Here is a 15,058-nt window from a genome sequence, read left to right as displayed (position 1 = left end):
TCTTTATCCATTCAGCCACCCTATGTCTTTTGATTGTTGCATTTAGCCTATTTATATTTAAGGTAATTGTTTGTAGGTATATCCTCACTGCCATTTTATTAATTGTTTTCTGGTTGTTTCATATTCCTGTATTCCTTTCTTCCTCTCTCTTAAGCTCTTCTCTTATTATTTGATGGTTTCCTTTAGTGTTATGCTTAGATTTATTTACTTTATTTTTTGTGTACCTTATATAGGCTTTAGGTTTGTAGTTATCCTAATGTTCATAACTAGTTTCTTTAAAATATAGCAGTCTATATTAAGTTGATGGTTGCTCAGTTTTTAACACAATCTAAAGGTACTATTCTTTTACTCTTCTTCCTCCTCCACACTTTATGTATTAGATGTCATAATCTACATCTTTTGTATATCCCTTGACTAATACTGTGTACAGTTAATTTTACTCCTGTTTCTTTTCCAACTTCATACTTGCTTAATAAGTAGTTGGTCTACTAACTTCACTGTATGTTAATTTTCACTGATGAAATACATTTAGATGTAAGAACATTTCCATCTACAGAAGTCCCTTTAACATATTCTGTAAGGACAGTTTAGTGCTGATGAATTCTTTTAACTCTCATTTATCTGGGAAACTTTTAATCTCTCCTTCAATTCTGAAAGATAACCTTGCTGTGTAAAGGATTCTTGGTTGTGGGTTCTTCCCTTTCAATACATTAAATATTTCATGCCACTTCCTCCTGGCTTGTAATGTTTTGCTGGGAAATCTGCCTCTCTCTTGCTCGTTTAAGATTCTCTCTTAACTTTAAACTTTGCCATTTTAATTACTATATATCGGTATTGTCTTCCTTGGGTTCCTTTAGTTAGGCGCTCTCTGCCCTTCCAGGACTTGGGTGTCTATTTCCTTCCCCAGATTCTGGAATTTTTCAGCAATTATTTCTTCAAAAAGACCCTCTACTTCTTTGTCTCTTATCCTACCCCTATTATATGAATACTATTTCATTTGCAGCTGTCCCACAGCTCTCTTAGCATCCTCTTGATTCTAGAGATTTTTTATCTCTGTTCCTCAGCTTCATTGTTTTATTGTTCTCTAATTTCCATCTTATTGTCTTCCCTACTTGCAGCAACCCCTTATTCATTTCTTCCATTGTATTTTTCATTTCAGTTACTGTATTCTTCAGTTCTGAGTGGTTCTTTTTCAAATCTTCTACTTCTGGGTTGAAATTGTTGCTGAGATCATTGATGCTTTTCCACAGGTCAGTGGGTGTATTTATAACTGTTACTTTGAAATTTTTATCAAGAAGATTGGTGATCTCCATTTTATTTAGCCCTCTTTCTGGTGTTTTACGTTTTTCTTTTGTTTGGAACATATTCCTCTACCTCTTCATTTTGTCTGGGTTTTTGTATTTCTTCTTTTGTAGAAGGCATCTCTGTTGCCCAGAAGCTCAAGACTCTTTGTTCACCAGTGCCTGGTTCTCCTTTATGATCAAGCCATAATTCTGGGTGGGACCACTTTTCTGCCTGTCTGTGGGCAGTGGCTGATCTCTATCAGCAGAGGCTGACAGCTCACATCTGCATGCCCTTTGTGTTCTGTGAGGTGCTTCTGGGATCACTGTGGGCAGGGATCCCCTCTGCCTGCTGGGCAGAAATGGCGGCTGCTGCTGGAGTGGCCACACAGTAGAGGGCCACTGCTAGGAAGAGTTGGCTGGCTGGGTCAGGTGCACAGAGATGTGTGCCATGGGGCTGAGCCACCAGTGAGAAACTTCTGGAGTTGGCTACCATGAGCACCTGACCAGCTGGGATAGGGAGGTGTCATCCATCTGTCCTTTCTCCTCTAGATAGAGGTCCCTCCAACCCATAGCATGCTCTCAACTGCTGGTAAATCTTTCAAACTGCCCCTTGTGTGTTGAATTTCAGCAGGACCAATGGCAAGTGCCTGTCCTCCACAAGTGGCTGGAGTCTTAGCCTCCCAGTGCTCCAACTCTAACTGGTGTCCAGCTCTGTTAATCACAAAAGTCTAATGCAATGTGGACTCATTTTCCAGAGCAGATCTCCAGGGCCAGGTGTGCAAGTTTTCTGAGCACTTATTCCCTCCCCACTCCATTCCTCTTCATCTGGCTTGTAGGCTGGAATAAGGGAAGGTATTGGATCCTGCTTGATCACAGCTTTGTCACTTTACCCTTCTCAGTGTGGCCTTCTCTTCTTCATCAAGTGTAGCTGATCTGTTCTGCAGTCTTCAGGACATTTTCAGGGTTAGTTGTATTTGGTGTAGTTGCTTTATTGCTGTGTGGGAAAAGGTTTCCACCTTGCCTTCCTACTCCACCATCTTTTCCACCACAAATCAATCACTTGTGTTTCTGTCTTAATGTCTCCCCTTTCATTTACAATTTTAATTATGTGATTCCTTACATTCTTTTTCTTGGTAAATCTAGCCATGTATTTGTCCATTTTGTCTATCTTTTCAAAACAATGGCTCTTAGTTCCATTAATTTTCTCTATTCCCTTTTTAATTTTTATTTCATTTGTTTCTGCTCTGATATTTGTTATTTCCTTCTTCCCACTATGTTTGGGTTTCATTTGTTCTTTTTCTTTTTCCTTGAGGTATAAAGTAAGATTGTTTATTTGAGATCTTTCTTGTTTCCCAATGTAGGTATTTATCACCATGAACTTCCCTCTTAGAACTGCTTTTGCTGCACCTGATGAGTTTTCCTATGTTGGGTTTCCATTTTCATTTTCTTAAGATACCTTTTGATTTCCTCACTGACCTACTGGTTGTTCAGTAGCATGTTGTTTAGTCTCCATGTGTTTATGAATTTTCCAGTTATCTTCTTGTAATTGTTTTCTAATTTCATAACATTGAGGTTGGAAAAGATGCACAATATGATTTCTTTTCTTTTTTTACAATCCAGATGTCTTTATTTTCTTTACCTTTATCAAGCCATGAATTCATAGGGAATGGGTTCCTGAAGCTCAGGCTCCTTTCCATTTTTTCTCACAAAGTGTGCTCCTCTGTGTGGAGTTGACTGGTGTTATCAATTGAACCCAAGTACCTTTCTCTTTGGCTTCCTTCTTTTTCTGATCATTTTCCTTTACAAGCTTGACTCTGAGTGCTTAATATGCTCACTATATACATTAATTCTCTTTGCAAGAATCTTGCCCTTGTTTGTTTACAACAATGCCAACAACATGCTGGGTAACAGTGTAGGTTCTTCTTCCAGTTTTGCCATGGTAACTTTTGTGGAACATTCCTTTTTGAACAGTGCCCATTCCTTTGATGTCTACTGTATCAACTTTCTTGTAGATTTACATGTATATGGCCAAAGGAACAACCCCACATTTTCTAAAAGGTCTAAAGAACATATAGTTGGTCCTTCTCCTCTTCCTTTTATGTTGGTCATATTTACAAATTACTGGAAAATGGCAGTTCCATCCAAAAGGCAATATGATTTCAGTATTTTAGAATTTTCTGAGACTTGTTTCATGACCTAACATGTGATATATCCTGGAGAATGTTCCATGTCTGTTTGAGAATAATGTGTAGTATGCTGCTGCTGGATGGAATGTTCTGTAAAGTTCTGTTAAGTTGATCTGACATGTAAATTTAAGTACAATGTTTCCTTATTGATTTTCTTTCTGAACTATCTATCCACTTTTGAAAGTACTGAAATTCTCTTCTATTTTTGTATTTCTGTCCATTTCTACCTTCAGGCTTGTTAATATTTGCTTTATATTTAGGTACTGCTATATTAGATACACAGATATTTACAAATGTTATATACTCTTGTATTGACCCCTTTATCATTATACAGTGACCTTCTTTGGGGGTGGCCCAAGTTGGTTACATAGGAAGACCCTGCACTAACTTCCTCCCACAGATATAACAAAGTAAATCTTGAACAGTTCCTTCTGAAAAAAAAAAACTAGCTAAACTGTTCCTCTATAACAAAAGATAAAAGGACCACATCAAGACATGTAGGAGGGGCAGAAACATGGTCTTGTCAAAAACCTCACCCCAAGCATGGTGACCCACAATAGGGAAGTATCTCAAGTCCGGACTTTCTCCCAAAGGAGAAAATGGTTTGTGCCCCACATCAAACATCCCAACCCTTGGGAGCTGTATCAGAGAAATGAACCCCCAAAATGTCTGCAATAGAAAACCAATGGGACTTACCTACCAGGAACTGAAAAGTTTGTAGGGAACTGAGATTCTCTTTTTAAAGGACACATATGCAGTGTCATTCACCCCAGGGCCCAGCATAAAAGCAGCAGATTAAATAGCACCTAGACAATATGTGAAAGATCCATTTCTCAGATTTTAAACCATCTGCCAGAGGGACAAGGGACAGTTGGGACCCTCTCTGGTGGTGGAGGTGCTAGTGAGCACCATTTTTGCACTCTCCCTCCACCCTGCTAATACAGGCATGCACACATGTATGCAGCATTCTCCTACTGCCTTGCTGGGGCCAGAGGATACGAGCAGTCATGGCACTTTTCCACTCCCTTGCTAAAGCTGGCAGGCATGCCCCCATGCCCTCCAGCTACATCACTAAAGCCACAGACAGTTCTTGGCAGGCTACCACCTTCAGGGCACTGCACAGACAGCAGACTGAAACAACCCCAGTCCTCCTTTGAAAAAGGTCTCTCTGTTTCCCAGAGCTTCAACCCACGGGACAGACTTCAGGTTTGCCACTCACCTAAAGACTACAATAGAGTTCCCAGGGAACATTAGCAGAGAGACACCATCATTGGACCCTACCCTGGTCTTGCTACAGGTCACTGGCAACCCCCAGATGGGAGTTTATATACCTATCTGGAGCCCTGATTTTTGCAACTGTCACCCAGGGGATACCTTCAGAACTCCTGGTCTAGAGACCAGCAAAGTTTACAATTGCAGCCCCATGGAACTCTATATATTTATATACTTTAAAAGCTGTGGCCTGAGAGTCTGCTTACAATCAACCTAAAACTAAGTGCTGAGTTCCTTCCCCTTGGAATACTGACAGGTCTTGTACACATCCTCAACAATAAATACCTATCAAGAATAAATCAGGCTGCTTAGACAACTCAAAGGTTTAAGAGACAACTAAGAGCTAGGGCAAGGTTGAACAATGAAGTTCATCCCCTATACAAGGCCACTCCTTCAAGTCTGAGAGATGTTGCTGTTTTGTCTAATACATAGAAATGAATACAGAGAGTCAAGCAAAATGAGGAAACAGCGGAATATGTACCAAATGAAAGAACAAGAAAAAAACTTTAGGAAAGACCTCATGAAACAGATAAGTAATCTACTGATAGACTTCAAAGTAATGATAATAAAGATACCCACAGAACATGGAAGAAGAATGGATGAACACAGAATTTCAACAAAGAAAAGAAGAAAGTACCAAACACAAGTTACAGGGCTGAAGAATACAATAATTGACCTGAAAAATAAACTAGAGGGGTTCAACAGCAGACTAGATGACGCTATGAATGGATCAGCAATCTAGAAGACAGAGCAGTGGCACTCGCTGAGAATAGCAAAAAGAAAAACAATTTTGAAAAGTGAATTTACCTTAAGGGACCTAAGGGACAAAATTAAGCAGAATAACATTTGCATTATAGCAGTTCCACAAGGAGAAGAGAGAGAAAAGAGTAGAAAGCTTTGTTCTTTTTTCCCCTTGTTCCTTGAGATATAAAGTTAGGTTGTTTATTTAAGATTTTTCTTGTGTCTTGAGGTAGGCCTTTATCACTATGAATGGCCTCTGGGAACTGGTTTTGCTGAATCCCATAGATTTTGGATCAGTGTATTTCCATTTTCATTTGTCTCAAGGTATTTTTCTGATTTCCCCTCTAATTTCTTCATTGACCCAATGGTTGTTCAGAAGCATATTGTTTAATCTCCACGTATTTGCAATTTTGCCAGTTTTCTTCTTGTAATTGATTTCTAGTTTCATACCATTGTGGTTGGAAAAGATGCTTGATATGATTACAGTCTTAAATTTATTGAGATTTGTTTTGTGGCCTAACATGAGATCTACCCTGGAGAATGTTCCATGTGCACTTAAAAAATGTGTATTCTGCTGCTTTTGGGTGGACTTTTCTGTATTACACTTATTAAGTCCATTTGGTCTAATGTGTCATATAAGGCTGCTGTTTCCTTATTTTCTATCTAGATGAGCTATTCATTGGTGTAAGTGCAATATTAAAATCCCCAACTATTATTGTATTGTTGTCAGTTTATCCTTTTAGGTCTGTTAATATTTATGTATTTTGGTGTTTTTATGTTAGGCTCATATATAATTTACAAATGCTATATCTTCTTATTAGATTGATCCCTTTGTTGTTATGTAATGCCCTTCTTTGCCTTTTATTAAAATATTTTTTAAAGTCTATTTTACCTAGTTTAAGTATTGCTATACCAGCCTCCTTTTTGTTTCCATTTGCATGGAATATTTTTCTCTATCTCTTCATTTTCAGTCTTGTTTGTCCTTACATATGAAGTGAGTCTTATAGGCAGTATATAGATGAGGCTTATTTTTTTATTCAGTCATTCTATGTCTTTTGACTGGAGAATTTAGTCCACTTACAATTAAGGTGATTATTGATATGTATGTACTTATTGTCATTTTATTCATTGTTTTCTGGCTGTTTCATAGTTCCTATTTCTTTTTTCTTCTCTTGTTTTCTTCCTTTGTGGTTAGATTCCTTTCTCATTATCTTTTGTGTGTCTACTATAGGTTTTTGCCTGGTGGTTACCATAAGGTTCACACATAACATCATATATATATATATATATATAACAGTCTAAGTTTATAGCAAATTGCATTCTAAAACTCCATATTTTACTCCCTTCCCCATCTCGTTTTTTGATGTCGTATTTTACATCTTTTTACTTTCTGTATCCCTTAACTAATTATTGTAGTTATAGTTAAACTTACTACTTTTGTCTTTTAACCTTCATGCTAGATTTATGTGATTAATCCACTACCTTTACTATATATTTACCTTTACCAGTGAGGTTTATACTTTCATATGTTCTGTTACTACTAATAAGTGCCTTTTCGTTTCAGCTTAAAGAAGCACCTTTAACATTTCTTGTAAAGCCAGTTTAGTGGTGAAGTACTTTAGTTTTGCTTGTCTGAAAAGCTCTTTCTTCTTCAATTGTGAATGATAATCTTGCTGAGAAGAGTATTCTTGGTTGGAAGGTTTTTTTTCCTTTCAGCACCTTTAATATATCATGCTACTGCTTTCTGGCCTGCAAGGTTTCTGCTGAAAAATCTGCTGATAGTCTCTTCTGGGTCTTCCCTTATACATAAATTATTTTTCTCTTATTGCTGTTAAGATTATCTCTATCTTTAACTTTTGACAATTAATTATATTGTCTCAGTGTAGATTCTTATTTTGGGGACTCTGTGGGATTCCTAGATCTAGATGTCTGTTTCTTTCTCTTAGGTCAGAGTAGTTTTCAGCCATTATTTATTCAAATAAGCTTTCTGTATCTTCCTATATCTTCTTTTGGGACCTCTGTGATGCCAAATTGGTCTCTGATGGAGTCCCATAATTCCCTTAAGCTGTCTTCATTCTTTTTCATTTTTTTTCTTTTTGCTCCTCTGATTGGATGAATTCCACTTCCTTGTATTCTAGTTACGGATACTTTCTTCCACTTTATCTGTACTCCTGTTGAACCCCTCTATTGAAATTTTCAGTTCAGTTATTGTATTTTTCAGCCCTTAATTTCTGTTTGGAACTTTTTAATATTTTCTATCTCTTTGTTGAAACTTTCACTTTGTCATGCATTGTTCTTCTGACCTTGGTGAGCATCTTTTGGCCATTATTTTGAAGTCTATCAGATAAATCATTTATCTCAACTTTATTAAGATCTGTTTCTGGAGTTTTATCTTGTTCTTTCTTTGTTTAGAACACATTCCTCTGTTTTGTCAGTTTCCTTGATTCTGTTGGTTTCTGCACAATGAATAAAACAGTCAATTCTCCTATTCTTGACAGAGTGCTTTTGTGTAGGTGATGAACTTTATCATTCATCCTTGTCCTAGCTCTTGGTTGTCTCTCAAACCTTTGTGATTTTCTAAGCTATCTTCTTTTTTCTTAGTATCTCCCAAGAGTTGAAGGTATGCCAAGACCTGTCAGTGTCCCAAAGAGGAGGATCTCACTCAGCACCTCGATGCAGGCTGATCAGAAGCTAGACTCTCAAGCAGCAGCTATTCCCTCTACCTGGGATACCAGACTGTAGCTAGGTCTGCTGTGCTGTAGCAGGGATTGCTCCCACAAAGGGAAACACCTGAGAGGCTGTAAATCATTCTATGAAAAAGAAATCTTTGTTAGTACAACCCCTCTTTCCCATCTCAGCTTGGTGAAGAGAAAGCTCAGATCTTTCTCCAATGCATATATGAAATTTAGCCAAAGGAATGGGCGTTAGGTAAAACATCCTATTGTAAGGTGGGAGAAACAAGCTAGAACCTAACTTCTATCCCTTCTCTCCAGATTGTCTAAAGAAAAATTAAATATGTTCAGCATACAGTGGTGATCTATACAGTCTTATAATCTTGAGAGAACATTGACTTATTATTGTCACCTCACCTCTGGGACAAGTAATGACTATAGGGAAAACTTTACATAAAATTTCTCAGTAAACCTCAGATATTTTTAACATGTGTTTGAGATCTTTCTTTCTCATGATTTCTTAGGTACAACAACTATGACCGGGCTGTCATCAATACCATACCTTATGATGTTGTCCACCGTTGGTATACAGCACACCGGACTCTAACAGTAGAGTTGAGGAGACCTGAGAATGAGTTTTGGGTCAAACTAAAGCCTGGAAGGGTGGGTGCCAAACTTGAAATGTCAAGTAAGCTTTTTTTACTGAAGCAATGAATGATATGAGTCATAATCTTGCGAGGGAAAAAGAAAGTCCTAGGTATTGGCGCTGGTCCTGCTACTCACTCACTGGATGACATCAAAGCAGACCCTACCCCATATCTAGGCATCAGTGACTCTATTTGTATGATGAGGGGATTGAACTAGACGGTCCCTAGGGGTCCTCCCAGCTTTATGATTCCTTTTTTTTTTTTGCTCTTTATGGTTTCTCTGGATAAAGAATATCTTCAGCTTAGCATAAAACAATGAAATACTTTAATGCTTTGAGAAAGTGCATAATAAGAATTAAAGAGAAGGAAAACAAAAAGAAGCCAATTGTGTGATTTGCTTTCATAAGAGAACAATTATTCAAGAAGTGCAAGGCCTATTACTTACTGTTGCCTTTGTAACTGCCACTTAACCCACTACAGAGCTATGCACATCCTACTTTCCAAATGTTTGTTTAATCTCAAAAGAAAATGCCTCATTAAATGTAACCAGAGAACAACCTAAATTTTTCCTTTAAAATGATCTCTTCTGATTAGAGTTCCTTGGTCTGCACTTGTTCTAATGGTTTGTTCTTTTTTTTCTCTTTTTGCTCATTACAGGTTCTATTTATAGACAACTGGCGTGTCCTACATGGCAGGGAATCCTTCACTGGTTACCGCCAACTCTGTGGCTGCTATTTAACAAGGGATGATGTATTAAACACTGCTCGTCTCTTGGGGCTTCAGGCTTAATATTGACAGCATTGGTATTATGAACACACTTGGCACCCCGGCTACCAGTATTTTATATGAACAGAATAGTATTGTGTCAAAACCTATTTCAAATTGTCTCCTTATCCCTTCACATAAAACAGAAGTCACCACTTTTTCTAGTAGGGAAACCCATTAGAGAGACACTTCCAATTATCTGATATCAGTCATTTAGTGTGATACTCTCTTCTCCAAGTTGTAAACATGAGGTCATTTGTTTTTTAGACATTTTGATATAATTTTTGTCAATCTACTTCAGAAATACAATGTCCACGCTGACAGGGAAACAAAAATAGTCACTAGGTAAAAATTTATTGCAACTAGATCAGTTAGAACGAAATGCATTCTAGGAATAACAAAGTCTTGATAAAGCAGTGATTTGCAAAACTTTTGGTCTTAGGACACCTTAACACTCTTAAAAGTCATTGAAGACCTTAAGAGTTTTGGGGTGTTGGTTATATCTATTGATACTAATTATAGTAGATACTAAGACGGAGAAGGGTTTAAAATTCAAAAACACAAAAGCACACATTCCTTGGCTATCACAGAGATGACATCATCACATGTCACATAGCCTCTGGAAAAGTCCTCTATACATTCAATAGATAATGAGAATAGAAAAGACAAATATCATCTTAGTGTTATTATAAAAAAATTGTTCTTAACCCACAGACCCACTTAAAGTGTTTCAAGGACCCCTCCAGATTTCTTCAGACCGCACTTTGAGAACCAGTGGGCTAGGGGATACCTTGGGACAGTCCTTTACATAAGCCTGCGGATTAAAGAGTTTAGTTGAAACCCTAGATTTTTCTCTATAGTCTCTAGATCTACAGACACCATAGGAATTGCTTAATAGCACATGCTCGGTGATAAGGTAAGAACTGAATATAAACATAGTGTTTTATCTTGTCAAAAAGATCATCTCCACCCAAGTCATCTCTTGAGGGATTAAACTAAAGAGTCACAATAGCTTCTGTGGAACAAACCCATCAGTTGCAGAAAGTTTTTAGAGACTTCTGAGGTTCCATATGATAATTCATAGATCCATACACATACACACACAACACAAGAGAGTGCAGAGGGTTAGTCTGTAAGATTGTTCATGGAACTCATCAACATGGATGATGTACCTCCAAAGAGATGGAGTCATCCAAACTTTCATTCTGGCTTTTGACGGATTTTAGGATACATTCTGTTCTCCACTTCTGCAGATTTCTTTTAACTTTTTTTCCCTCTCTTAAAATATTATGCATGATAATTGCCAAGATTTGACTGGATTAAGGTTAATACATTGCTTCTTTTATTTTTTTTAATGGCTTCTTTTATATATGGAGACTCAGAGATAAGTATGAAGCTTATTTCGCCCTGGCTGTCATTGCAAGGAAAGCTGTATACAATAATAATTGCATTGACCACTGTAGATGATGAACGAGAATCCAGGGTAGGGTGTGCACAAGAGGGAAAACAAACAAAACATTATTAAGTATAGGAGTCACAAAGCAAAGCAAAGTCAGTATTCTGACAGAAAGAGCCTTGATGTTTCAAGGAGTTACTAGTTCACATTTAGAAATTCACTTTATTGACCCATCTAGTGCTCCAAAATATGTTCACGAAAGATTTCTGCACTTTATTTGTACTATATGGGAATCTTCATGGGTCTTCCATGAAATCTGTTTCCCTCTTAGGTCAAAGGATTGATAAAGTTCAGGTCTGAAAAAGTATATATCCATTAGCAATCAAAACAGAAGTAACATTTTAATATGCAATTTTTTCTGTCTAGTTGTATGTACTTCTAAAATATGTCACCATTAGTCTACATCAGGATATTTACCTTTCTTGAAGTTTTGCCCAAATATCCCTTAAAATTACACTATAGCTGAGGTCAGCATTGATTAATGAGAAGCAAAGGACATATTCATGGCCCTGGAAAGATAAGGATACAGATGAATTTTCTCCCTTACTGAAGTATTCCCTTTACCTTCTGTCTACCCTGGGACCTTGATTCTTTAATTATTTCATCTTCACTTTCCTAAATTTTCAATCAATACTTGTCTACAATATACTCCCTTCAGAGGGAGAAAAAAAGGAAGGGATTTATTTGAATGCACTGAATTCATGGTGCACTGAAGATTTTCTATGTGAAATGTTTCTTTTTTTGCATCTCTTTCTAGTGTCCCTGAGAATGAAAGCACAGGTGTATGTCTACCAAGCTCACTGTAGAGTCACTTCTACCTTTTGTTATGATGTAACAGAATCAGTAGAGTCTAGAGCACAGGAACCTAACATAGTGTTTCATAATACAAATTTGTTGGAATAAGAATAAATTAATGAATCCTTTTCAAAGAAACTCATCAAAAATTGCCACACTGTAACTATGTTCTTTTGTGATTGGCTTAACTGGCACCGAATTTTGTTCTAGAGTGACCAACCATCCAAGTGTGACCAGGACTGAAAGGTTTTCTGGATGCAGAACTTAGTTTTTTTTTATTAAGGTATCATTGATATACACTCCTATGAAGGTTTCACAAGAAAAACAATGTGACCACCACATTCACCCCCATTATCGAGTCCCCCCCATACTCTATTATAGTCACAGTCTACCAGTGTAGTAAGATGCCACAGAGTTCCCACTTGTCTTCTCTGAGCTACACTGTCTTCCCTGTGACCCCCCACACACCATGTGCACCAATCATGATACCCCACAATCCTCTTCTCCTTCCCTCTCCGCCCACCCACCCTCATCCCTCCCCTTTGGTAACCACTAGTCCCTTCTTGGAGTCTGTGAGTCTGCTGCTATTTTGTTCCTTCAGTTTTGCTTCGTTGTTATACTCCACAAATGAGGGAAATCATTTGGCACTTCTTTCTCTGCCTGGCTTATTTCACTGAGCATAATGTCCTCCAGTTCCATCCATGTTGTTGCAAATGGTAGGATTTGTTTCTTTCTTATGGCTGAATAGTATTCCATTGTGTATATGTACCACATCTTCATTGTGTATATGTCCACCACTGATGGACACTTAGGTTGCTTCCATATCTTGGCTATTGTAAAAAGTGCTGCGATAAATATACGGGTGCATATGTCTTTTTGAATCTGAGAAGTTGTATTCTTTGGTCACCCTACCTTATTGTCACTAGCTATGTATTTTTATTTAGTATTCATTGGTTCCCATTTCTGACCAAGTGCTTGTGTATCACAACCTATTGTAGTCCATGATGAAAAAAAAATGTTGAACTATGGTGTGTTATGGTGATTCCCAAAGTAGGATCCCCAGACCAGCACCATCAGCATCATTTGAGAACTTGTTAGAAATGAAAATTCTCAGGCCCCACCCCACACTTATTAAATCAGAAAATCTGAGGGTGGAGCCCAACAGTTAGTGTTGTAACAAGACGTCAAGAGAATACTGATGCCTGTGGGTAAAATTGTAACACTTCCAGAGTATCTTGCCAGCTTCAGTGCATTTGCATATCCTCAGGGGTGGAGAGAAGTTCGTCCCACGTCATTGGGTAATTACCTGGGCAACTGAGGCCGTGTCTGAACCTGAGAGGTTAAGGGGAGGTCCTTGCTTGCTTGCTGGCTGGCTGGCTTGCTGATGCCTGAGCAGGAGAGAGAGAAGGCCCCGGACTGCAGTTTGAAGCTATAAATGGGTTTTAAACTTTATTTCTCCCTTTGACTGATTTTGGTTTTAGAGGTATTTTGCCCTGGGATTTCCTCTCCCCGGACTTACAGTGGTCACCAAAAAAGCAAGTCAACTGAGTAATGAGACATTCTTGCGTGCAGCCAGTTCCACATGGAGGGCAGTCATATGGAGAAGGACGGGCAGGAGAGAGCTTCCAGTACTTCAGCTCCGTAAGAAAAACTGTAACGTTCCCAGAGTATCTCACCCGGCTTTAGTGCATTCGCATATCCTCAGGGGTGGAGAGAAGTTCATCTCCACGGCAGTGGGTAATTACCTGGGCAACCAGGGCGTGTCTGAACCTGAGAGGTTAAGGGGAGGGGCTGCCGTGCTTGCTTGATGGCTTCTTCCAGAGCGGAGGAGAAAGACAGCAGTTTGTGAGCAATAAACGGTTTTTAAACTTAATTTCTCCCTTTGACTATTTCGGTTTTTAGAGGTATTCTGACCCAGGACTTCCTCTCCCCGACTTACCCACTGGAGGGAAGCAGCTTGCTGCCACTGACTCACTGAATGAGTTGAGGCATATGGGTACAGTAAGGAAAATACCTGCTTCACAGTGTTTCCTAACAAATCGTGATTATTAAATGTTTGCAGCACATAATGACCAATAATAATAGCTAACTCTCACATAATGCTTTTCATGTGCCAGACACTCATCTACATGTTGTCAAGATCCACAGCAACCATATCCCCATTTAATAAATGAAGAAATAGAGGCAATGAGAGATTTAAGTGGCTTACCCAAGGTCACACAGCTAAATGAGTTTCAGAATTTAGATTAGTATCTTGATATCTGGCCATAGAGACAATACTTTTAATAATATGCCACACTGACACAATCTAGCTGATGACTCATAGACAATAATTATCATCCCCACTTTCACAGTTGCCGGAGTCCAGCTCCAGTGAGTCCAGGAGTCCCTGAAGGAGGAACGGCGTCGGCAACTGAGCAAATGAGGACACAGACACTAGCAAAGTTAAGCCGAGCCTGGCCTTTAATGAAAAGTAGCAGACTGTTTTTATACTCTTTGATTACATAAAGTACAGATATTAATCATTTGACATATAGCGTGGTTACATGAGTTTGGAAAATGAGATTAAATCATTTGGCATGTCCTAGCAGTTGACTTTTTCTCAGTAAACTTTGTTTCTAGTTGGGTAGGTGCCAGACTGGTTTTTTTTTTACAGATGACTAAAGTTCACTATTTTATTGTTTTTATGTAGGGCCCCCATTCTTTCATAGCTATACTCGCATTCCTCATCTCCGGTAGCAAAGAAAGAGGCTCTCTCCAAAAGGACACGACTTTTTGGCAGGCAGGGACAAATTTCATGGACTGTGCCTCGGACCCATTTTCAGTAAAACTTACAATGAAGATTTTTCTGATCTGGAGTCAGGTAATGCCCTGTTCTCATTTGTTTTATAGTTTGTCAGTCTGTTCTTTGGCAGGCTAGCCACAGAATAGCATTTGTTCTCTGTACCCACCTGTCACCATCAATCACTGAATATGCCATTTGGAGGCCACGTAGGGGCGGGGGAAGGAACCTCAACCCAGGAAAATTTTCCGTATCTTTTTTCCTATAAACTTGGGTCCAGTCCTCATGGGGTCTCACTTTCCCATCATCGGGGGTAGTCACAGGGCAGTAGTGGTTTTTTTCCAATTTCCTTTAGGGTCAATACCCAAAATTTTCAGGGGCAGTTGGATATGGCCTCTTCCCTGAACGGGCAGCTTGAATTGAAGCCGAAATAAGCAAATTTATTAGGAGGGACATTTT

At 38.5% G+C, this 15,058-nt stretch overlaps 1 protein-coding gene and 1 pseudogene across 1 annotated transcript in view; one reads left to right on the top strand and one right to left on the bottom strand.

Moving 5' to 3' along the window:
* TMLHE (trimethyllysine hydroxylase, epsilon) overlaps positions 1-14,405 on the top strand; it is an 82,386-nt gene extending 67,981 nt beyond the window's left edge. Inside the window, 2 exon segments of the mRNA XM_057495822.1 lie at positions 8,679-8,817; positions 9,459-14,405. Coding sequence (XP_057351805.1) covers positions 8,679-8,817; positions 9,459-9,590 — 271 coding nt within the window. The 3' untranslated portion in view covers positions 9,591-14,405.
* LOC118931300 (60S ribosomal protein L21-like) lies at positions 2,589-3,429 on the bottom strand (annotated as a pseudogene).
* Positions 14,406-15,058: the final 653 nt, after the last annotated feature.

Source organism: Manis pentadactyla, chromosome X (genome assembly GCF_030020395.1).
Source record: "Manis pentadactyla isolate mManPen7 chromosome X, mManPen7.hap1, whole genome shotgun sequence".
Taxonomy (NCBI): Eukaryota; Metazoa; Chordata; class Mammalia; order Pholidota; family Manidae; genus Manis; species Manis pentadactyla.
Note: the sequence above shows the minus strand (reverse complement) of the source record. Positions and strands in the feature narration are given on the sequence as shown.